This window comes from Alosa alosa, chromosome 12 (genome assembly GCF_017589495.1).
Source record: "Alosa alosa isolate M-15738 ecotype Scorff River chromosome 12, AALO_Geno_1.1, whole genome shotgun sequence".
NCBI lineage: Eukaryota > Metazoa > Chordata > Actinopteri > Clupeiformes > Clupeidae > Alosa > Alosa alosa.
Window position 1 is genome coordinate 25,645,140 of NC_063200.1, and position 25,613 is coordinate 25,670,752.

The following is a 25,613-nucleotide window of genomic DNA, read 5'->3' on the forward strand; positions in this document are numbered from 1 at the left end:
TCATTTTCAGGGATGCTGACATTACAACAAAAGAAATAGTTGTAGTGTAGACCAATGTAGACTATTGTAGATCTACAAAATAAACCAAAAACAAAATTAGCAATAAAATACTAATATTTTATTTGTAGAGGGGGAAGGAAGAAAATAATAACAAAATCAAATAAAATAAAATTAATAAAAAACGGTACAAATTGACGTAGGAAGGTTTGTGATTACTTATCTGATTTGACCATAGGGAAGCAGAGAGTTAATTTTTACAGTGTGTTAAATATTCATTCAGGAAGTATGTTCCCTGAGCTTTCCCAGCTCAGCTTTGTAGATAAATGTATATGACCAACCCACTTAATCATAAAGGACACAATGGTGAGTATAGCCATCACCTGTAATAAATCTAAGGGCATAGTGATAGACTGTGTCCAGGGCCTTGAGTGAAGAAGCAGCAGCATTTCTAAAGAATCAGATCACATCTCCATGGTCTGACACTGGCATAAAATCGGCTTCAACAATTTGTTTCCTATAGGGAGATTGGTTTTGTTCCTATCAAGCATTCTGCAAAACACGGGCAGTTAAAAACTAGCGAAAGTAGTTTTAGGTTTTGGAATAGTTTTAGGTTTTGGAATAGTTTTAGGTTTTGGAATAGTTTTAGGTTTTGGAATTCCTCTGTGTATATGAAGAGGAATGAGCAGAATGTACAATATTTGCTTGAGGATTGAGCAGAATGTTCCTACAGACGCACACCTATTGGACACATGTCAAGATTGTTTGCATAAAGGCACACGTGCACCTCCACATATATTTTGTTAGGTTATTTTTGTTTTGCTTTGTTATTTGGTTGAAGTTTGTTACTTTAAAAAAAAAATGACACTGATAACATCCAGACTATAAGGTTCTTCTGATCCATATGTTTTGAATATTTTGGGTCGTAAAATATGTGAATAGTGAAATTCAGCTAATGAAACACATGAGAATGCACACAACAACAATGCTCCAAAATTATTTATTGAATAGTGCTGTGAACAGTAACTGCACACTATACACCTCTCACCATGTGAATGCGTAAAGGCACGTATGTGGACGTGGCAAGCAGGTATGATCTGAATTTGTGCACTTTCAGCCTTATCGTCTGCATGGGAGGAAACAGTGGTGTCGCAAACTTCCATCTACATTCCCAATCATCTAGCCAGACTAGCCAGTGTCACAGGATATGACTAATGCAGAATGTCGGCAAGTGACAGGTGATGACATTGTCTTGTACTGTTATTGATGGCTGTTCCAGGAAAGCAATGGCTGGAGTGTTAAATCAGACTAGGTGGTCCATGGCAGTGCAAAGGAAAAGTCATCGAGGATACACATACACTACCATTCAAAAGTTTGGGGTCACGTAGAAATGCCCTTGTTTTCATCATTAATGTAGTAAATGACTGTTGTAGAAAGACATGAACCGTAGTGTACTTTGCCGTAGCATATACATGACATCTCAACTTTATTCTCGAAATGTCGAGTTTAATCTCGCCATGGCAAAAATATTTTTTTCTTCATGTGTGGCCCTAATACTCCGTCGTAGCATTACCTAAGAGACGTGATGACAGTCAACGGAAAGTAAAACAAATGACAGGTAGGGCTGAACCACAGACTACCTGAAAGGGCTGAACCCTGCACACCTTGAGACAAAAAGGCTTGCTGCATACATATGACTTGTATGTGTGTGATTTTGCACGTCAGTTCTTTCAATCCTTGGGAGGTATAGGCACAGCTTTTGTCAGCTCTTTTGCTTTGATTGATTGATTTATTGTGCAGTTATTTTCCACAGTGAAATTGTAACATTTTACCATCATCTGAAGCTCATCATGAGTTTTTGTAACAAAGCACATGGAAGCAGTAAGGTCTGCAACAGGGCTGTGGTGGTGTCTATAAAAAACTTCCATCGTGGAGTTGAGTTGGAAAAGCGGTGTGGAGTCAGTATGGACAACCTGTGGCTCAACAGATGTCTGAGCGACCTTGGCTTCACAGTGGAGATGCATAATGACCTAACAGCTCAAGAAATCTACAAACTGTTTAAAGCAGGTGTGTTTTGTAATTGTTGTGGCTGTGTGTAGCCTGTGTTAAATGGGTATTAATTGCATTTAGTTGTGTTTAGTATTTGGTTATGTAAAAACGGATTTCAAGGTTTGAATTACACATATTATGTATCTTATTTTTAAAACAAAATATTGTAGTTTTTCAAAAGTGAGCCTTTTTGTCACTTTTGAATATGCTGGATACCACTTAATTAGTACTTTTCTGTCAGTCCAGAAAGTCATATGCTTTTGGGAATATTGTGCTTAATCACTATGCCATATTTTCTCTCCACAGAGAGCAAAAAGACTGTTGACTGCTTCATTGGCATTATTTCGACTCATGGAGAGGAAGGAGTGGTGTTTGGGTCAGATGGCAATCACGTGAGACTCTCTCAGATATTTGGTTTCTTTGATAACCTCACCATGGTTAATAAGACAAAGCTTTTTCTTGTGCAGGTAAGATGTCATTTCACTAATGAAAGTGTTAAAGAATATTACCTCTGCCAATGATATGCACACTCCAGTAAATATGTGGGGCAGTTCCAGCGTTATGGATGTGACAATTGGACTCATATTGGTAAACAAAATGCCTTAGAGTGGGGGCAAAATTAGTATCAGTGAATTAATTTCCATAACTTTTAATGCAACCTCTGTCCTCTGAATACTGAGAAATCCTCAAATTTCATATAATCAATTTCATCCTAGGCATTTTATCAGCGTTATGGATGTGACATGAAATGGACACACTTTTGTGAGAGATTACAGGTTTTCTACAAACTCTGAATTTTGAAGGAAACTGCCGAAACTATGATATATGTAGCATGAAGGAGACTTGAATGAACACAAAAAGTGTGACTTTTTGAAACTATGCCTCATTTTCGTAATGCATTATGTAAAACTGGCGTTATGGATGTGACGGTTTCACGTTATGGATGTGACGTGTCTGAACCAGTCCTCGACAAACTACATAAACACATAATTAAGTAGTGAATTTTGATATGAAACAATTGAAATAGTAATCATGAAAAACTAGCGATGAAATTATTACTTCCTCAGTGCCCACTAAGAGACACAGGAAGAATCAGGACAACAGGTTGGTCAGTGATTCCCGGGTTACTGAAACACCAGGAAACATGAAACTTGGTGGCCACTCCCCTAAATAACTAGCCCTACCTGAACCGTTGCACCCAAGATGACAAAATATTTATGGTATGTTAGTCTCAAGAGCCCACATCAACCTAACCCATACCCACTCAATTGTGATTTGCACACATAAAGTACATGCACGCGCACGTGCACACACGCACGTGCACACACGCACATGCACACACACACACACACACGCACGCACAGTCGCACACATACAGATAGGCAAGCACACACACACGCACACATGCGCAAACATACACCCACATGAATGCAGACACATAAACACACACACACAGGCACGCATACGCATGTGCGCATGCAAACACACACACGCACACACACACACACAAACACACAAACACAGGCACGCATACGCACATGCACACACACAGACACACACACACACACAGACACTTATAAACAAAAGCAAACTCACATATGCACACACTCATTTACATGCACATGAGTTGCAGGAGTAGGAAATGGAGACAAATTGACAAGCTTGATTTATTGTTGCGAAGAGAATATGCAGGAATTAAAGATGGTCATATTTTGTACCGCTATGCGGTACATCTAGTTTATTGCTGCCGTTACTTATGTCAGTGGTTTTCAAAGTGGGGGCCGGGGCCCCCGGGGGGGCCGCGAGGGGGTGCCATGGGGGCCTCAGCAAGTTGAAAGGAAAAATAAAAGCAACAAATAAATACATTTGAAAAATGTAAAATATACCTTTTACTATGAGGGTTGTTATACAATGCCATTATAATAATGTGAGGCATATCTGAACATTATATTTCCCATGATAATGACTGGGAATGATAGTAGAGTGATAGCTCTCATATAACAGAAAGCCCCAAATACAATTTTTACACACTGTATGCTCCATAGCGAAGTGCTTGTGGCTAAAATAATTATTAGGAATAGCTTAATGTATTTTTACATTTGCCGTAGTATTATCAATGGGTTTAATAACACATCAAGGGAGTCCTTGGCCAGAACCTAGTGGTATTTGGGGGGCCTTGTCGTGGAAAAGTTTGGGAACCCCTGACTTATGTTACTCTGTGGGTATTACCTACAGAGGTCCTGACACTTCAAATGCTGGCATATCGCATCACATTTAAAATGAAACTGTGTTAAGCAGATGTGAACGGCTGAACAGATCTGCAACAAAAGGAGGTTGCTATGTTAACTCCAGCTGCAAAGTCAGCCATCTTCACCAGCTAACACGATAATCCAGTTACTGTACAACAACAGTATGACAGTTACAGGAAGATAATCGCTCAGATTTTCGTTATTAGGCCACTTGAAAATAGGCTATGGCTACGTTTTCCTATTATTATTAGGGGTCCGAGCAGCGTAGCTGTACCGTTCACTGTACCGTTCTGTACCGTTCATTTTTGGCCAAAATTCTGTAAAAGTCATACTGCAGCCTAAACCGTAACTCCAAAACTCTTCAAATTTTCAGGTATGGTTACCAGTACCCCCCTCTGCCCATAACCCAAAATTTGGGGTACTGCACCCAAAGGTGGCGCTGGTGGAAAAAAAAGTTAATTATGCTAATTTCTCCTTACCAGATTGACCTAGACTCAAAATTCTTTCATAATATTAATTTTTAAACTCAGATGCATCTTTTTGGCCCTGGTCTTATGGTCTAAAAATGTTTACTTTTGACACAATTTCATGGAAAAGCCAAACATTATAAAAAGTTTCACACTCTTCAAAATTAATCAAATCTTCACCAAAATTCTCACAGACAATGTTTAGACCAAGCCTCACAAAAGTTATCGGTCAGAATTTTGATATTTTGTTCCATTTCAGAGATATGGGCCAATAAAGTTAGACCACTTAGGCCATTTTTCCTAGATCACCTATATTCCTATAAACCGTAAGTCCTAGAAACTTCACATTTTCAAGTGTTGTTACCAGTACCCCCCACTACCCATAACCCAAAATTTAGGGTACTGCACCTAAAGGTGGCGCTCTTGTCAAAAATGCTTATGTCTCCTTACCAGATTGACCTAGACTCAAAATTCTTTCATCATATTAATCTCTACATTCAGATGCATCTTTTTCACCCTGGTCTTATGCTCTAAAAATGTTTACTTTTGCCACAATTTCAGAGAAAAGCCAAACATCATAAAAAGTTTCACAGGCTTCAAAAATTATCAAATCTTCACCAAAATTCTCACAAACAATGTTTAGACAAAGCCTCACAAAAGTTATCAAAATAATTTGGATATGTTTTTCCATTTCAGAGATATAGACCAATAAAGTTTGACCACTCAGCCCATTTCTCCTATATCACCTATATTCCTATATGAGTAATTTTTTTTCCTTGGAGAACAACCATACAACCATCATTATGTGGATACCATTAACAGTGCACATTTTCAGATCTGTACTCTTTTTTATAAAGCCCTTAATTCTATTGTCAAATGTATGCTAGGAATTTTCTTGATGTTGTGTGTTTGCCAACACACATTTTCACCATGTGAATGTGACTGCCAATTATGTAGGATTGTCAGTGGCTCGGTGGGATAATGCCTAGTGCTGATGTTTTTTAGGTTGAGAGTTTGAATCCCTGGTAGTGCTTTAGGCTCTAGCTCGAATGCTATTGGTTATTGAAGATTCACACCATTGAACAGCACCTGAATGACATCAGGCAATTAACATACACAGTCATTAGTTGCCAAGAATCAGAATGCCAAGACACTCTGACATTTAGGGGAACTTCTTTGTTCACTATTTCCCCTTCATTATTAAGTCTATCATATTTATATTTCATCCATTAGTGTTCTTCTCTACAAATGTCTAATTGCCCCAGAATTTCAAAAAGATTTCAGGTGTACTCTTTTAGGAAAGCCCTTCATTTTATTGTCAAATGTATGCTTGGAGTTTTTCTTGTGTGTTTACCAACACACATTTTCACCATGTGAATGTGACTGCCCAGTGTGTATGATTGTTAGTGGCTCAGTGGGATAATGCCTTGTACTGGTGTTTCTTAGGTTGAGTGTTAGAATCCCTGTTAGAACTTTAGGATCAAGCTGCACATGCTATTGGTCATTTAAGATTCACACCATTGAACAGCACCTGAATGACATCAGCCAATCAACATTCACACTCATCAATTGCCAAGAATCACAATGCCGAGACACTCTATGACATTCAGGGGAACTTCTTTGTTTACTATTTTTCCTTCATCATAAAGTCTATCATATTTATATTTCATCCATTAGTATTCTTCTCTACAAATGTCTTATTGCCCCAGAATTTCAAAAAGTTTTCAGGTGTACTCTTTTAGGAAAGCCCTTCATTTTATTGTCAAATGTATGCTTGGAGTTTTTCTTGTTGTGTGTTTACCAATACACATTTTCACCATGTGAATGTGACTGGGCAACATGTAGGATTGACAGTGGCTCAGTGGGATAATTCCTTGTACTGGTGATCCTTAGGTTGAGAGTTCAAATCCCACTTGAAGCATTAGTGTTAGAATACTGTTGGGTTGTGGATGTTAGCATACTACAATAGAATGCTGTTGGGTTGTGGAGGTTAACACACTATAACATTACAGCTACTTGTCAATATGGACTTGTAGTGCAAGGCAAGTGTAACTGTATAATTATAGGCTGTTTATCTTATTGACTCCGACACAGCTGTAGCCTATAATTATTTGTTATTCTTATAATATTTGTCATTTCTTATACATATTTAGTCGGCTCTTCCACTTGACAGAACAACTCTGTATCGGTTAAGGATGTCACGCATGAAACAATGCTGCAGAAACTAAAAAATACGACTTTGAGTTTAGTAGGCTACAATTTTCAGTTCCTGTTTATTTATTGCACGATGGGTAATAATTTAAAGGAATCGTGTTGCAGTCTTGTAAATAGTGACCCTGCAAGATCCCTAGTCATTGCAAAATCATAGTCTGTGACTTAAAACTCTACTACTTGTCTTTAGATGTGAGAGGGTCTGAGACTGTAGTCTTTCAAAAATCTTTTCCAAATCTTTGCAAATCTTTCCAAAGTCTGTCAGTGTAAGGAGGGCTTGTGGTGAAAGTGCTGTGGAGAAATTGCAGGATTGTTTGGCTCTGCCACCTAACCACACGCAGTTTACCTGCTGGGAAACCCTGTAGCTCCGGAGCAGGGGCTCAGACCAGGATAAATTGTTTGCTCGCCCTCAGTTCACTCTTTTGTTCATCTCAACCCAGCACTCCAGTGTGTCCTGCTTTGTGTGCGTCTTTAAGTTAATGTAAGTCATCACTTTAATGACCCTCACTATGACTTTTGTGATGTTAATCAGTTTGTAGAGTAGCTCTGCCATCATGTGTAAAGTTAAGGTCTTTGTTTGTTGGTTTGGTGTGTTGGAGTCCCATGTGAGAGATGATTAGGTGATGTTGCTTGACTTGGGATGTCAAATATTGTTTAGTTGTACCTTATATAGCCATATGATTTCAGTTTATTGTTCAAATGTCAATTGGTTTGTTTCTGAGTTGGGATCTGTACTGATTTACCCCATTTCACTGATTACTCCATTTTCTGTTTGTTTGCTCTTTGATGCAGCACACATACAAGTAAAGAACAAAAGAACAGATGAATTGAAACTCAAATAAAGTTCACTTGTGTTGCACCGAAACCTGCCATCTCCGTGTCATCACTTCATACCATTGAGCCTTCTGACCGAGGCTCTGCCTGCTCGCCACACACTCACTCTACCTCGACCCACATCGCCCCCTACAGTTCCTTCAGCTGGGTTGTGGAGGTTAGCATACTAGAATAGAGTACTGTTAAGAATACTGTTGGGTTGTGGAGGTTAGCACACTATAACGTTACAGCTACTTGTCAGGACTTGTCGTGCAAGACAAGTATAACTGCATAATTATAGGCTGTTCATCTTATTGACTCCAACACAGAACCCACCCCCACCCCCCTTCACCTACCACCACAAATACAATTCCATTCTGTGGGAAACACTGCCTTCCATTAACAGACGCTTCATCTTATCCATGACAAATGCATAGTCCTGTAGAATAGAGTATTGTTAAAATACTATTGAGTTGTGGAGATTAGCGCACTAGAATACTACTGTTAGAATACTGTTGGGTTGTGGAGGTTAGCACACTAGAATAGGGTATTGTTAGAATACTATTAGGTTGTGGAGGTTAGCACACTATAACGTTACAGCACAGGGGTAATCCTAATTTTATGCATCAAATTTATTCCAATCCAACTCAAGCGTTTTGAACAATACAAAGTGAAGGTTTTATCCAGATCAAAACCAAGAATAGATTGTGATCTAATCCAATTTCAGGATCCTTGTTTCCCTTTGAACAAGCCATTTTCAAGATTTGATCCAATCCGATAGCCGAAATCCGGTAACTGAAATCCGATAACCGAAATCCAATCACGTTTCTTTTGAACAATTGGGCCCAAACAATCAAAGCATATGTAAAACTAAAAGCTATGCTACCTCATGTTCGTTTTGCTCGGACCCGTAAATCACGCTTGCCATGTTATATTTATTATTCCGTCATGGAAGTCTATGGCAGCCCATAGAACCGTCTGGTAAAAAGTTGTAAAATTTGGCACACAAATTAGGCACAGTCCCATGATTAATTTCACCAAGTTTCAAGTTGGCACCTCGAGCACTCTAGCGGCACCAACAGGCCAAAGTTGGATGTGCGTTCATACAAGTAACTTTTTTACTCACAAACAATGTTTAGACAAAGCCTCACAAAAGTTATCAAAATAATTTGGATATGTTTTTCCATTTCAGAGATATAGACCAATAAAGTTTGACCACTCAGCCCATTTCTCCTATATCACCTATATTCCTATATGAGTAATTTTTTTTCCTTGGAGAACAACCATACAACCATCATTATGTGGATACCATTAACAGTGCACATTTTCAGATCTGTACTCTTTTTATAAAGCCCTTAATTCTATTGTCAAATGTATGCTAGGAATTTTTCTTGATGTTGTGTGTTTGCCAACACACATTTTCACCATGTGAATGTGACTGCCAATTATGTAGGATTGTCAGTAGCTCGGTGGGATAATGCCTAGTGCTGATGTTTTTTAGGTTGAGAGTTTGAATCCCTGGTAGTGCTTTAGGCTCTAGCTCGAATGCTATTGGTTATTGAAGATTCACACCATTGAACAGCACCTGAATGACATCAGGCAATTAACATACACAGTCATTAGTTGCCAAGAATCAGAATGCCAAGACACTCTGACATTTAGGGGAACTTCTTTGTTCACTATTTCCCCCTTCATTATTAAGTCTATCATATTTATATTTCATCCATTAGTGTTCTTCTCTACAAATGTCTAATTGCCCCAGAATTTCAAAAAAGATTTCAGGTGTACTCTTTTAGGAAAGCCCTTCATTTTATTGTCAAATGTATGCTTGAGTTTTTCTTGTGTGTTTACCAACACACATTTTCACATGTGAATGTGACTGCCCAGTGTGTATGATTGTTAGTGGCTCAGTGGGATAATGCCTTGTACTGGTGTTTCTTAGGTTGAGTGTTAGAATCCCTGTTAGAACTTTTAGGATCAAGCTGCACATGCTATTGGTCATTTAAGATTCACACCATTGAACAGCACCTGAATGACATCAGCCAATCAACATTCACACTCATCAATTGCCAAGAATCACAATGCGAGACACTCTATGACATTCAGGGGAACTTCTTTGTTTACTATTTTTCCTTCATCATAAAGTCTATCATATTTATATTTCATCCATTAGTATTCTTCTCTACAAATGTCTTATTGCCCCAGAATTTCAAAAAAGTTTTCAGGTGTACTCTTTTAGGAAAGCCCTTCATTTTATTGTCAAATGTATGCTTGGAGTTTTTCTTGTTGTGTGTTTACCAATACACATTTTCACCATGTGAATGTGACTGGGCAACATGTAGGATTGACAGTGGCTCAGTGGGATAATTCCTTGTACTGGTGATCCTTAGGTTGAGAGTTCAAATCCCACTTGAAGCATTAGTGTTAGAATACTGTTGGGTTGTGGATGTTAGCATACTACAATAGAATGCTGTTGGGTTGTGGAGGTTAACACACTATAACATTACAGCTACTTGTCAATATGGACTTGTAGTGCAAGGCAAGTGTAACTGTATAATTATAGGCTGTTTATCTTATTGACTCCGACACAGCTGTAGCCTATAATTATTTGTTATTCTTATAATATTTGTCATTTCTTATACATATTTAGTCGGCTCTTCCACTTGACAGAACAACTCTGTATCGGTTAAGGATGTCACGCATGAAACAATGCTGCAGAAACACGAAAATACGACTTTGAGTTTAGTAGGCTACAATTTTCAGTTCCTGTTTATTTATTGCACGATGGGTAATAATTTAAAGGAATCGTGTTGCAGTCTTGTAAATAGTGACCCTGCAAGATCCTAGTCATTGCAAAATCATAGTCTGTGACTTAAAACTCTACTACTTGTCTTTAGATGTGAGAGGGTCTGAGACTGTAGTCTTTCAAAAAATCTTTTCCAAATCTTTGCAAATCTTTTCCAAAGTCTGTCAGTGTAAGGAGGGCTTGTGGTGAAAGAGTGCTGTGGAGAAATTGCAGGATTGTTTGGCTCTGCCACCTAACCACCACATGGTTTACCTGCTGGGAAACCCTGTAGCTCCCGAGCAGGGGGCTCAGACCAGGATAAATTGTTTGCTCAGCCCTCAGTTCACTCTTTTGTTCATCTCAACCCAGCACTCCAGTGTGTCCTGCTTTGTGTCGTCTTTAAGTTAATGTAAGTCATCACTTTAATGACCCTCACTATGACTTTTGTGATGTTAATCAGTTTGTAGAGTAGCTCTGCCATCATGTGTAAAGTTAAGGTCTTTGTTTGTTGGTTTGGTGTGTTGGAGTCCCATGTGAGAGATGATTAGGTGATGTTGCTTGACTTGGGATGTCAAATATTGTTTAGTTGTACCTTATATAGCCATATGATTTCAGTTTATTGTTCAAATGTCAATTGGTTTGTTTCTGAGTTGGGATCTGTACTGATTTACCCCATTTCACTGATTACTCCATTTTCTGTTTGTTTGCTCTTTGATGCAGCACACATACAAGTAAAAGAACAAAAGAACAGATGAATTGAAACTCAAATAAAGTTCACTTGTGTTGCACCGAAACCTGCCATCTCCGTGTCATCACTTCATACCATTGAGCCTTCTGACCGAGGCTCTGCCTGCTCGCCACACACTCACTCTACCTCGACCCACATCAGCCCCTACAGTTCCTTCAGCTGGGTTGTGGAGGTTAGCATACTAGAATAGAGTACTGTTAAGAATACTGTTGGGTTGTGGAGGTTAGCACACTATAACGTTACAGCTACTTGTCAGGACTTTGGGTGCAAGACAAGTATAACTGCATAATTATAGGCTGTTCATCTTATTGACTCCAACACAGAACCCCCCCCCACCCCCCTTCACCTACCACCACAAATACAATTCCATTCTGTGGGAAACACTGCCTTCCATTAACAGACGCTTCATCTTATCCATGACAAATGCATAGTCCTGTAGAATAGAGTATTGTTAAAATACTATTGAGTTGTGGAGATTAAGCACTAGAATACTACTGTTAGAATACTGTTGGGTTGTGGAGGTTAGCACACTAGAATAGGGTATTGTTAGAATACTATTAGGTTGTGGAGGTTAGCACACTATAACGTTACAGCACAGGGTAATCCTAATTTTATGCATCAAATTTATTCCAATCCAACTCAAACGTTTTGAACAATACAAAGTGAAGGTTTTATCCAGATCAAAACCAAGAATAGATTGTGATCTAATCCAATTTCAGGATCCTTGTTTCCCTTTGAACAAGCCATTTTCAAGATTTGATCCAATCCGATAGCCGAAATCCGGTAACTGAAATCCGATAACCGAAATCCAATCACGTTTCTTTTGAACAATTGGGCCCAAACAATCAAAGCATATGTAAAACTAAAAAGCTATGCTACCTCATGTTCGTTTTGCTCGGACCCCGTAAATCACCGCTTGCGGTTATATTTATTATTCCGTCATGGAAGTCTATGGCAGCCCATAGAACCGTCTGGTAAAAAGTTGTAAAATTTGGCACACAAATTAGGCACAGTCCCATGATTAATTTCACCAAGTTTCAAGTTGGCACCTCGAGCACTCTAGCGGCACCAACAGGCCAAAGTTGGATGTGCGTTCATACAAGTAACTTTTGACGCGTTGGCTCGATTGTCAAATATGAGGTATCGTTGGAATCCTTGGACCAAGCCGAGTTCAACTATGACGTCATTTTCCGCCATGATGGATTTTCCGCCATATTGGATTTAATCAAAAACACCTAAAAGTTTTCACAGGTCAAAAAGTTTGTCCGATTGACACCAAACTTGACACACATAATCTTCAGTCCAAGCCTCAAAAAATGTATTCCTTTTTGTCTTCAAACCTAAAACCGTTCGCCCGTAACAGCCAATCAAAATTGGCGGTGAAGCCACCAAACAGGAAGTGAAGGGATATCTCAGCACTGCTTTCACGTATCAAAACCAAACTTGTTACATGGGCTCAGGACCCAATTAGGAGGAGGCTCAAGAAATTTGGTAATTTTGACCACTGTGTGGCGCTATAATCACAGGAAGTAGGCTCATATCTCAGCAATGCTTACACATATTGAAACCAAACTTGGTACACGGACTTGAGACCCCATCCTGAAGATGCACAATAAATTTGGAGTATTTTGACCACTAAGGAGCGCTATAATCACAGGAAGTAGGGTCATATCTCAGCAATGCTTTCACATATAGAAACCAAACTTGGTATCTGGATTTGGGATCCCATTCTGAGGACACACAATACATTTGGTGACCTTCGACCACTAGGGGGCGCTAGAGATACAGGAAATTAGCTCATATCTCAGCAACGCCTTTATCTATCAAAACCAAACTTGGTACATGGACTCGGGACCTGATCCTGAGGACACACAATACATTTGGTATACTTTGACCACTAGGGGCGCTATAATTAGGAAGACTTTTATGTATCGACACCAAACTTGATACGTTGATTCGTAAACACATCCTAAGGACCCACAATACATTTGGTGACATTTGACCACTAGGGGCTCTATGATTAGCAACACTTTCACCTATCGCAACCAAATTTGGTATTTGGACTTTGGACTACATCCTGAGGATGCACAATTAATTTGGTGTGCTTTCACCACTAGGGGTGCTATAATTATCAACACTTTCACCACTTTAAACCAAACTTGGTATGTGGACTTAGGAGTACATCTTGAGGACACACAATAAATTCGGTGACCTTCGAATCCAGTCCAGTCCAATTAAAACAAGTCCAATCCAATCTAACACAACACAGTCAAGTCCAGTCCAGTCCAATCCAATCCCAGCTTAACTGCTTGGCCCCCTCAATGCTGCTTGCAGCTATATTTAATATTATGTTTGTTTTGCTAATGGTTAGGCAAGGCCTCCCTGTGGTTTTGATCAACCTAATAATCTTTGAAATGTCAATTGTAAACACTAAGGTGAAATGTGTTGAAACTGACATGCCACCAGAACAGACGTTTTATCGGCTTTGAGGTACAATAAAGTCTCCAGTCTTGTAAATTCACATTATGTAACATCCATAGCGCCACATCCATAAGCAGCACCATTAAAGGTTTTAAAAGTAAGAAAGGGGCACAATTTGGTCATCACACTTTACATTGATATAAATCAGCTTTGCACAGACTATGGGCATTGTCGCATCAACACTGTATATGTAGCATAAACTTTTCCTATAAAACGTTATGGATGTGACATGGCCATGGAACTTGCTGACTTAAAAACAAAAGCCTTACAAATGTAAGGAGTTGTGCTCTCAAAGGCAAGCTGAGCATAGGCATTGCTCTACCATTCCCTTGTCAATCTGGCATTTGTCAAATGACACAATTTGTTTGAACCTTGGATCCATTTATCCACTTTTTAAATATGTATAATATTACCATGTGAAAAATGTTGTTTCTGTATGGTTGCACACTATATTTATGATGTAAAAAGAGTGTAATTCTCCACCAAATTCAATCAGATCAGTTACAAAAAATAAAATATAGACCTAAATGAAGATTTTAACAACAGTTCTATTTGCGTATGCATGCACAACTTTTTTTTTCCATGGTAAGGATGACCTTTACATGGAATCGCCCTGTGACAAAATCCACATCTGCTTGGATAACCCAAAGATGATATGAATGCACTCTGAGATATGCCAATCTCCAACCCAGTATGCAGACTTACATGTTTGAATCTAATTTATCCTTTTTTTGTAGGCATGTCGAGGCGACATGTTAGACAGTGGAGTCGAAATAGAGATGGACTCAGGCTCCGTTTCAGATGAAGATGATATTCTCTCAGACTATCTCTCCATTCCTATCAACACAGCTGTCATGTATGCAACAGCTCCAGGTAACTTCATCTTTCTATCTCAGCCACTGGATGTGTATGTCAAACAAAAGCACTATAACATTGTTACATATTTTCCATAGTTTTATTCCATACAGTTTTCAATACTGTTCATATTGGTCTGCAGGTTACAGCGCCTTTAAAAAACCATCAGGCTCAGTCTTCATCCAGACTCTCTGCGACCTTCTGGAAAAGGACGGAGGTCGTGACCTGGAGATAACTCGTCTCATGACGCGGCTGAATTACCAGATCGCCTACCACTTCCAGGCAAGTGGAGGGGACCTGGAAGGAAAGAAGGCGATGCCATGCTTTGCAACGCGCCTCACTGAAGAGGTGTACCCTTTCAGAGACTCACAGAGGAGCACTGAGGAGCTGAGTGGAAAACTTGCAACCACAGCACTGGTGGAGGGATCTTGCAAGATACGCAAGCGCTCTATCAGCTAAAGCAACAAGCTGATAATACTTTGATTGTTTTGTGTTGCATTTTCTTTGTCTTCTTTTCAGCTCTTCCCATGGACCTTTATGCCTTTCAATGTCAGTAGAGAAGGTTCTCTATACTGTAGACATAGCTGCACATACATACAACTTGTCTAAACATTGTCTGTGAGAATTTTGGTGAAGAAAATTTTTGAAGCCTGTGAAACTTTTTATGATGTTTGGCTTTTCTCTGAAATTGTGGCAAAAGTAAACATTTTTAGAGCATAAGACCAGGGTGGAAAAGATGCATCTGAATGTAGAGATTAATATGATGAAAGAATATTGAGTCTAGGTCAATCTGGTAAGGAGAAATTAGCATAATTAACTTTTTTTTCCAATAGCGCCACCTTTGGGTGCAGTACCCCAAATTTTGAGTTATGGGTAGAGGGGGGTACTGGTAACCATACCTGAAAGAGTTCTGGAGTTAAGGTTTAGGCTGCAGTATGACTTTTACAGAAATTTGGCCAAAAATGAACGGTACAGAAACAATAGGGGTCCTGCAGCTACGCTGCTCGGACCCCTAATAATCCTTACAAAAACAATAGGGACAACATTTCGGATTGACAGTGGCTCAGTGTACTGGTGATCCTTAGGTTGAGAGTTCAAATCCCACTTGAAGCATCAGTGTTCGAATGCTGTTGGTTTGTGGAGGTTAGCATACTAGAATAGAATGCTGTTGGGTTGTGGATGTTAGCACACTATAACATTACAGCTACTTGTCAATATAATAATACTTGTGTAACTGTATAATTATAGGCTGTTTATCTTATTGACTCCAACACAGACCCCCATTCACCTACCACCACAAATACAATTCAATTCTCTGGGAAACACTGCCTTCCATTATCAAACCCTTCATCTACTCCAAAACAAATAATTAGTCCTGTAGAATCAAGTATTGTTAGAATTCTATTGGGTTGTAGAGATTAGCACACTAGAATAGAGTACTGTTAGAATACTGTTGAGTTGTGGTGGTTAGCATACTACAATAGAGTATTGTTAGAATACTGTTGGTGAAAAGACTCCCTAAGTTTATATATATATATATATATATAATTATTATTATTATATTGTTTCTCATTTTCGAATGTACATTTAAATCTGCACAAAGTCCTTGAAATGAAAGTGCTGTGGAGAAATTGCAGGATTGTTTGGCTCTGCCACCTAACCACGCCCAGTTTACCTGCTGGAAAACCCTGTAGCTCCGGAGCAGGGGCTCAGACCAGGATAAATTGTTTGCTTGCCCTCAGTTCACTCGTTTGTTCATCTCAAACCAGCACTCCAGTGTGTCCTGCTTTGTGTGCGTCTTTGAGTTAACGTAAGTCATCACTTTAATGACCCTTACTATGACTTTTGTGTTTATCAGTTTGTAGAGTAGCTCTGCCATCATGTGTAAAGTTAAGGTCTTTGTTTGTTGGTTTGGTGTGTTGGAGTCCCATGTGAGAGATGCATGTGCGAGATGATTAGATGATGTTGGTTGACTTGGGATGTCAAGTATTGTTTAGTTGTACCTTATATAGCCATATGATTTCAGTTTATTGTTGTGAGTTGGGATCTGTACTGATTTACCCCATTTCACTGATTACTCCATTTTCTGTTTGTTTCCTCTTTGATGCAGCACACATACAAGTAAAGAACAAAAGAACAGATGAATTGAAACTCAAATAAAGTTCACTTGTGTTGCACCAAAACCTGCCATCTCCGTGTCATCACTCCATACCATTGAGCCTTCTGACCGAGGCTCTGCCTGCTTGCCATACACTCACTCTACCTCAACCCACATCGCCCCCTACAGTTCCTTCAGATGGGTTGTGGAGGTTAGCATACTAGAATAGAATACTGTTAGAATACTGTTGGGTTGTGGAGGTTAGCACACTATAACGTTACAGCACAGGGTAATCCTAATTTTATGGATCAAATTTATTCCAATCCAACTCAAAAGTTTTGAACAACACAAAGGTTTTATCCAGATCAAAACCAAGAATAGATTATGTGATCTAATCCAATTTCAAGATCCTTGTTTCCCTTTGAACAACCCATTTTCAAGATTTGAAATCCGATAGCCGAAATCCGGTAACTGAAATCCGATAACGAAATCAATCCGTTTTTTTTTTTTTTTAACAATTGGGCCCAAACAATCAAAGCATATTTAAACTAAAAAGCTATGCTACCTCATGTTCATTTTGCTCGGACCCCGTTAAATCACCACTTGCGGTTATATTTGGGGGCCAAGCAGCGAAGCTGCGAGGCAACCCATAGTGATTCTATGTGTTCTTATTATTATTTTTATAACGAAACACTCATTTGCCATTGAACCATACAGTAAAAAGTTGGGAAATTTGGCACATTGATTCGGTATAGTCATATGATTAATTTCACTAAGTTTCATGTCAAGTGCTCTAGCGCCCCCAATGTGTCAGATTTTGCATTACATCTATGCGCTTAAAGTCTCAACCATACAAATTGAGGTATACTTGGAATCCTTGGATGAGACCGAACTCAACGCACCCCATGACGTCAATTTCCGCCACGTTGGATTTTCCTCCATATTGGATTTAATCAAAAACACTTAAAAGCAATCAAAGGTCATAAAGTTTGTCCGATTTTGACAAAACTTGGCGCAGATGATCGTCAGACCATGACTCACAAACGCATTGCTTTTTGGAGCCATATTCAAAACCTGTTGCCTGTCACGACCAATCAAGTTTGGCGGCAAAGCCGCCAAACAGGAAGTGAAGTAATATTTCAGTAAAGCTTTAATGTATCAAAACCAAACTCAGTACATGGGCTAAAGACCCAATAAGGAGGAGACTCAATAAATATGATGACTTTTGACCTATAGGTGGCGCTATAATGAGCAAAATTACATTTTGGCCTGTAACGGGTAATGTGTTTGAAATTAAAACTTGCTATTGGTGTCTGTTAATGTTAATGTACTAGTGGTGTCTGTGGGAGATCCTAAGGCCGACAGATGTGAATTTGTGATGTCAACGTAATTGATCCGGCTGCCATATTGGATTTAATCAAAAACACCTAAAAGTTTTCAAAGGTCACAAAGTTTATCCGATTTTCACGAAACTTGACGCAGATGATCTTCAGACCATGACTCATGAATGCATTGCTTTTTGGAGCCATATTGAAAACAGGAAGTGAAGCCGCCAAACAGGAAGTGAAGTGATCTCAGCAACAATTTTGCGTATCAACACCAAACTCAGTACATTGTCTCAGGACCCAACAAGGAGGAGGCTCAATAAATTTGATGACTTTTGACCTATAGGTGGCGCTATAATTAGCAAAATTAGGTTTTAGCCTGTAACGGGTGATGTGTTTGGAATTAAAACTTACCAGTGGTTTCTGTTAATACTGTGGAAGGTCCTAAGTCCGACAGATGTGAATTTGTGGCGTCAACGTAATTGATCTGACTGCCATATTGGATTTAATCAAAAACACCTAAAAGTTTTCACAGGTCACAAAGTTTATCCGATTTTCATGAAACTTGACGTAGATGATCGTCAGACCATGACTCATAAATGTATTGCTCTTCGGAGCCATATATGAAACCTGTCGCCCGTGACAACCAATCAAGTTGTCAAAGCCAAAGCAAAGCCGCCAAACAGGAAGTGAACTGATATCTCAGCAATGCATTCACATATCAAAACCAAACTAGGTATATGCGCTCAGGACCCAATCAGGAGAACGCTCAAGAAATGTGGTAAATTTTGACCACTATGTGGCGCTATAATCACAGGATGTGGGCTCATATTTCTTCAATGCTTTCACGTATCGAAACCAAACTTGGCTCATTGACTCGGGAGCACATCCTGAGGACATACAATAATTTTAGCGACCTTTGACCACTAGGGGTGCTATAATTTGCAACACTCATCGACACCAAACTTGGTACCTGGACTCGGGACCACATCCTGAATAAGGACAATACATTTAGTGACCTTTGACCACTAGGGGCGCTATAATTAGCAAAACTTTCTCGTATCGACACCAAACTTGGTACATAGACTCGGGAACACATCCTGAAGATGCACAATATATTTAGTGACCTTTAATCACTAGGGGCGCTATAATTATCAACACTTTCTTGTGTTGACACCAAACTTGAAATGTGGACTTGTGACTACAACCTGAGGACGCACAATACATTTGGTTATGTTTGAGGTGTGCGTGTCTGTGGGGAGCCATTGGGGTGTGTGGTGGAGGAAGTTTATCTGTGTATATGTGTGTGTGTGGGACGGGGGGGTTAATTGGGTGTGTGTATAATGTAGCAACATTGGGTTGCCATGACAACTCCTGCTCAACTGCTTGGCCCCCACATTGCTGCTTGCAGCTATATTTATTATTATATTTGTTCAGACTTTTGTGCCTTCTTTTAAGATTCCCATGGGCAAAAAGTCTTGGAATTTGGCACACATGTGAATGTATGTGAAACAATGCTTTGGGACAAAGGTTTGGCCTCGGGTGTGACACACATAGGAAAGACACACACATAGACGCACACACACACACACACACACACAAAGAGAGAGAGAGACAGACAGACACACATACAGACATTAGTAGAAAGATAATACCAATGATATTCATGTATTAGGCTACTGTGTATTTTACAAAATCTAAGTAGGATAAAGCCAAACAAATAAGATTAATATTTCAGCACAGCAGTCAAGGCAACGGCGTAGTCATTGCGTGGAGTCGACACAGAAGCATGAAACAGCCTTAAGGCAAATGCCCCCCCTTCCCCACCACCCCACATCCGGTAACATGAAGACAACTTTTTAGGATCACTTCTCAACTGTTGGACGATAGATCACAACATTTTCATGCTAAATTGGTCAATTTCAGATGCATCTTTGTAGCCTATGTAATTGTAGTGTAGCGCCACCTACTGAATGCCATCACAGTAAAATGTAACGTACTGTAGCAGAAAGTAATCTGAATGAACACTCTGAAACTTCTTAGGTTAATAGATATTATGATTATAATAATATCTAGACACCCAATCGGCCTGCTTTGCTGGTGCCACCACCTGGCCAAGCAGGATATGTGGCAGAAATGGGCAATACCTTAACTGATTGATCTGAAACTTCACAAAATATTGGATATCATTATTGTGATGATATTCACATATGTAATTTCCATGCCTAACATAGCGCCACCATCTGGCCAACTAGGAAGTGTATCAGAAATGTTCTTTGCTTAAAATGAATGGTCTGAAATTTCTCAGGTTAGTATATATTATGATTATGATGATACCCAATGGGCCTGCCTTGCATTGCGCCCCCACCTGGCCAAGCAAGTAAATGTGCCAGAAAATAACATGCAAAAACAAATAGCACATGCATCAAATATGTACATTTCACAAATGCACCACGTCGGTGCTTTGTTGGATTCCGTGGGTCACAGGTTGCGGCCCGCAAGTGTCGGGCCCGCCATTGCCGCTTGCGGCTATATTGTTTTTGTTTGATTTACTTACAGATAATTTTGTGTATATATCTATATTTTACTGTATGTGTATGTTTTGGAGCTTTTGGAGTCAATACTAAATTTTCTTTTTTTTGGAGAAGTGAATTGACAATACAATATGTTTTATTTTACATCATTTTGTACATAATTGTACATTCTTTTGAAGCATAAATTCCAAAAACATGTACATTGTCTTTGCAAAATTGTACCAATTAAACTGTTTCAATTCAAAACAGAAGTCTGGAAATTGAATATTAAATGACACATGATAAAAAAATTGAGTACGCACAAGCAAACTGTCACAACCCGGTCCAGAAGCCTCGTTTCCTAGCCTGTGACTTGAGATGCCTTTGCTGCTCCGGTCCGGGTTTTCCTTCTGCCTTGGCTTTTGGTTAACTGACAAGGGAGGCGTCCAATCACCTGTGTTTGCTCTGCTACACCTGCTGCCACTCTCCTCTTCAGCCATGGCTTTTAAGCCATGCCATGTGGAACACTCTTTGCCAGATCGTCACGTCTTTCAGTGTGGATTCTTGCGTTGTCTCATGTTCTTGCTGGATTTACTGGTTTTTGACCAAGGATTGTTTTTGGACTTTGTGATTTTGCCTGAACCTTTTTGGAAAAATTTGTTTGCTCTTTGTTACCGACCTCTGCCTGTTCTGACACGTGAGTCTTGCCTAGTTTTTTTGCTTAACTGTCTGCGGCCTACCTGTGTACCGACTACCGAACTCTGCCTGTTTTTTGCCACTCTGGAGATCTGCTTGAGCCCTGCCTGTACTGCTGCCTGTGCTTTTTTCGCCTACTAAGTTGACTCTGCCTACCAAGTGGTTTTGCCTGGCTGCCTATTTTTTGTGTTCTTCAACATTAAACCTAATTGACCTTTAATCAGCTTCTGAGTCTGCTTGTGGTTCCACAGTCCCTTCCCTTACCTGGCCTCACCGGCCCTGACACAAACTACAGGTAAACGGGCAATACTACAAGATAAAATGCTTCAGGTAAGGAGCTATGGAGTTGGCAATTAGTCATTAGTGATTAGTTAATTAGTAGAGTAAATGGGGCTCTCGCTGAACTGAAAAGCTGCAAGTGCATGTGTGAGGGGTTAGCTGTGATTGTCCTCAGCCTTTTCTTCATCCTAGATGAGTAAAGGTCTTTAAGAGTGGGGAGCCAGGAGTTTCCAGCTCTTTTAGCCTCATCTTCTGACCAGGAAGGAAGTAGGAAGATGAGGTATTGGACTTTCCTCCCAGTCAGAGCCAGTGCAGTGAATGACTAAAGCACCATGTGGTGTTTGTAGTGACAAGCCTATGACACCTTGTACTCACATTTGGTGGCATCTCTGGCTAAGCAATGGATTCCTCTCCAGGGTATTAAATCAAATCAGGCAATCCATAGCATATGAAAAGTCCTGCAATATTCATTTAAAGACATTATCTTGAGGCACACGTTCACATCTGTGGCCTGATCATGCATTTCATACAGATCATAGGTATCGTGTCAATCAACTAATGATAATACACCAACAGTAGAAATTATGTGACTTTTTTTATAGGTTTCTGCTACGTCTGTTCATAATAAGGAATCTTGATTAAACCTAGAGTTTAAATGTACATGAATTTTAATGTTATGTTTCTTGGGGGAAATCATTGAAAGTAAGTATTTGAATGTATTTCCAAAGAATGTATTTGAAGATCAATGCAAAGAATGTCTTAGGTCGGTGTGGTTCAGTTTTTTTCTGGATGATTTACAATGTCCGCATGACTTAACACGTAGCGTAGGTGATGAAAAATATGCAGACAGACCATAAAGGAAGTGACTGACAAGCAATCAAGTCAATAACCAGTTGGGGTACTGAACTATTCAAATCCTCACCTGCTATTACTTAGATGTCATGTGGTTTTGCACATCATTCCCGGTGGTGAAGTGTTTTCAATTCTTTAGTTTTGATTGCTCGTGGTGTTATTTTCCACAGTAAAATCTAAACTTAAACAGTGTCTTGAGCTCAATATGAACAAAGCCAGGAGAACCGAGGGAGACCGCAACAGAGCATTGCTAGTGTCTGCTATAAAGTTTTACCCTGGAGTAGACCTGTCCAGTCGGCCAGGAGCTGCTCAAGATACCAAGCGGCTCAACAGAGTGCTCAGCCGACTTGGCTTTAAAGTGGAATTTCACAATGACCTAACAGCAGAGGAGATCTACACTTTATTCAAAGCAGGTATGTTCTGCAGAATTGTGACTACTTGTAAGTCAAATTTGAATTGGTTTAACTGTCATTTAAATGGGTGACTTTCTGCAGGGATAGGATGAATTGGATGTTAATTTGTCTTTTGTTTTCATGAGGGTCATTCTACGTCAGTTCAACCAGGGCCCACGCACTTAGAAATACAAATACAAAACATATTAATGTCAATGGTGCATTTTGCCCATGTTCAGGGTGGAAAGTGAAAAAGAAAGATTTGCATAAGACAAGTCAAATTGGTGTTTTTGAAAAGAAAAGATCATGGAGAATAAAGAAAAAAATATTTTAAAAATCTTTGTATATTCCCACAAGGTGTTTGGGTGCTCTGAAAATGACTGAGGGACCGCTATGACCATGCAGGATTATCCAGACCAAACGTGACTATTTTGCTACATACTGGACTATTTATGTACCAGCATGCAAAATTTGAGCCTTCTACATGGTTTAGTTCTTGCACAGTGGGCTTGTGAACTTTGACCAAAAAAAGAGGCCGGACAAAATCGACACCCCCCCCCCTCTCCCCCTGTAAAACTGGCTGTGTCTTGGAAAGTATTGATCTTGCATAAGAGTAATTTTACAGTGTGTCTCCTGGGTAACATAGGTACACCTGGTAATTTTTTCAGAATTGTTTGAGACCTAAGTGCGTGGGCCCTGGTTGAATTGACGTGGAATGACCCATGAGTTGTACTCAGAGGCGTATCAAGCTTTTTAAAAGTGTGGGGGTTGTGGGATAGGGAAACAATCCGACCAAATTATAAATGACTCCCTACAGGGACGTTGTAAGTATTTTCTGAGAGGGGTGCGGACTATATTGGCAGGTATCCGGGAGTTTCTCCCCAGAAACTTTTTTGAAATTCTGATTGCTAAATAAATACACCATTTTAATGCAGTTTGGGAGGGACAGAACAAGCAGCGCCCCTCATTTGTGTGGCTCATGTGACATGTAGGCCTACATTATCTACCTGCTATCACTTCACTATTTGACACTACCCTACATGGAGACATCTCATGTTATAAATAAAGTCATTTCAGAAATTATGTTTTGTGCATATGGTTAGCAGGCTACAATAAATTGCCTAACAGACAACAGCCTAATTTCGAGGTATCACTGGACTATTAATATAATAGCTATGTATAAATGTAAAGGACACAGAATAATGACGGAACTGTAAGCTCAAATTCAAAAACGTTTTAAGTCTACCCAAACATATGCAAAGGGAATATAAATAAATTGTGTTGCATATAGTCAGCTTAATTAATGTCAGTTTAAAGATTATGATTAGCAGTTTCTATGCTGTTTTCAATAATAGTTACAGGAAGCCACGTTGTTTAAACTAGTGTTGTAGCCCACGTTACCTTTCACTTGCTGCAGGGACGCACACATTGCATGAGCGCTCAAGCGTTCTTTGAGTTCTACATGCTGGAAATCCTAGTTCTCAGATGTAGAACTCAAATGTGTCTTGACGCCGCTGTTTGTAAAATCAAAATAAAATGTTCTAAATGGAACGCGATCGTATTAAAGACATTGAGATCTCCAGTAGATGTAGAACGACACACATTGACAGTGAAATGCCGCCGACGTTTGTAAGATCAAATAAGATGTTCTAAATGGAACGCGATGAAAGCTGTTCAGATCTTTTCCAAGCGTCTTGGAGACGTATATGTGCTGGCCTGGCTGGGCTATGTCTATATAGTTGATGACACCAAATTAATAAGAAGGCTATTTCTGATTGGGGAAACTTTTAGCCTATCTTTCTTTCCGTCCGCTGTTCCATACCATTCAATCTTGCTGCAAATCGAAGCACCAGGCATAACTTCATTTTGCGGCTACGTGGACCAGTAAGCTAATTGTTGAGGAGGCCCAGTTTGAGAAGCTGCAGGTCATAGACAGAGAATAATGAGAACAGTAGCCAAGGGCCTTGGTGCGCGCACCCCCGCTTTCATTTTGACTCGTGCATTTCTACATTGTGACAAACTGTCAGACAGTGAATTTTGGTTTACTAATAATGTGGTAACAATTATCATTTCAATTCTACCTCAAATCTGATCACTGCAGACTTTATAATGCAGACTCAAGCAGCCTTGAAAGACGCACACTTTGAATTTGATCAGAGCGGCTCGGGTTATTCACTGACGCTAACTTGATGTGATTGGCTGAATGACCGTTCAATCAAATCAACAGACCTATTTGTGTCTCTCTGTGTGTGCGTTATCAGAGCCCACCCTTATTAGGCATACGGTTCCAACTCTTTACGTGAGCGTTTATTTCCATATTTTACTTTCGTTTTAATCTGACAAGTGTGGGGGATAGAATCGTGTTCCAGGAAAAGTGTGTAGGCTACGTTATAACACCCACGCTTGCTACGCCCTGTACTCAATTAATGTTAACTTGCATCGAGGATGCAGGCTTTTAGAAAATTCTAGGTGGTTGAATTTTCTTTCCCTTAATGTTAGAGGATAAAATATCAATCGTTTACTTGGTTCACCAATATGCAATGTAGGACCATGAATTTACATGGTATGGAGGAATTTCAACTGTTAACTTGAGGTTAGGCTTTTCAAGAATATATAGTGTAGGTGGTTGAATTACCTTTCCACTTAATTCATCTATACAATACAGAACTATGGATTACAGGTCATGATGCAGCAAAATATGGAGGGAGGTTGCACATGTCTCAATTCATGTTAAATTACAATGTAAGGCTTACATGCTATGAATGACACGTTTTGACCAGAGACGACGCTAAAGGTGAATATT

The 25,613-nt window shown here is 39.5% G+C and overlaps 1 protein-coding gene across 2 annotated transcripts; it reads left to right on the forward strand.

Moving 5' to 3' along the window:
• Positions 1–1,651: 1,651 nt before the first annotated feature.
• On the forward strand, positions 1,652–15,313 carry LOC125305229 (caspase-7-like). 2 transcript variants are annotated; one of them, XM_048259900.1, is made up of 4 exons: positions 1,652–2,064; positions 2,353–2,513; positions 14,538–14,673; positions 14,798–15,313. In XM_048259900.1, the coding sequence occupies exons 1-4, from the start codon at positions 1,848–1,850 to the stop codon at positions 15,112–15,114; spliced, it is 831 nt and encodes a 276-aa protein (XP_048115857.1). In that variant the 5' UTR covers positions 1,652–1,847; the 3' UTR covers positions 15,115–15,313. The 2 variants fall into 2 exon arrangements, with proteins under 2 accessions (XP_048115857.1, XP_048115858.1); XM_048259901.1 differs by having other exon boundaries at positions 2,353–2,438.
• The last annotated feature ends 10,300 nt before the right edge of the window (positions 15,314–25,613 follow it).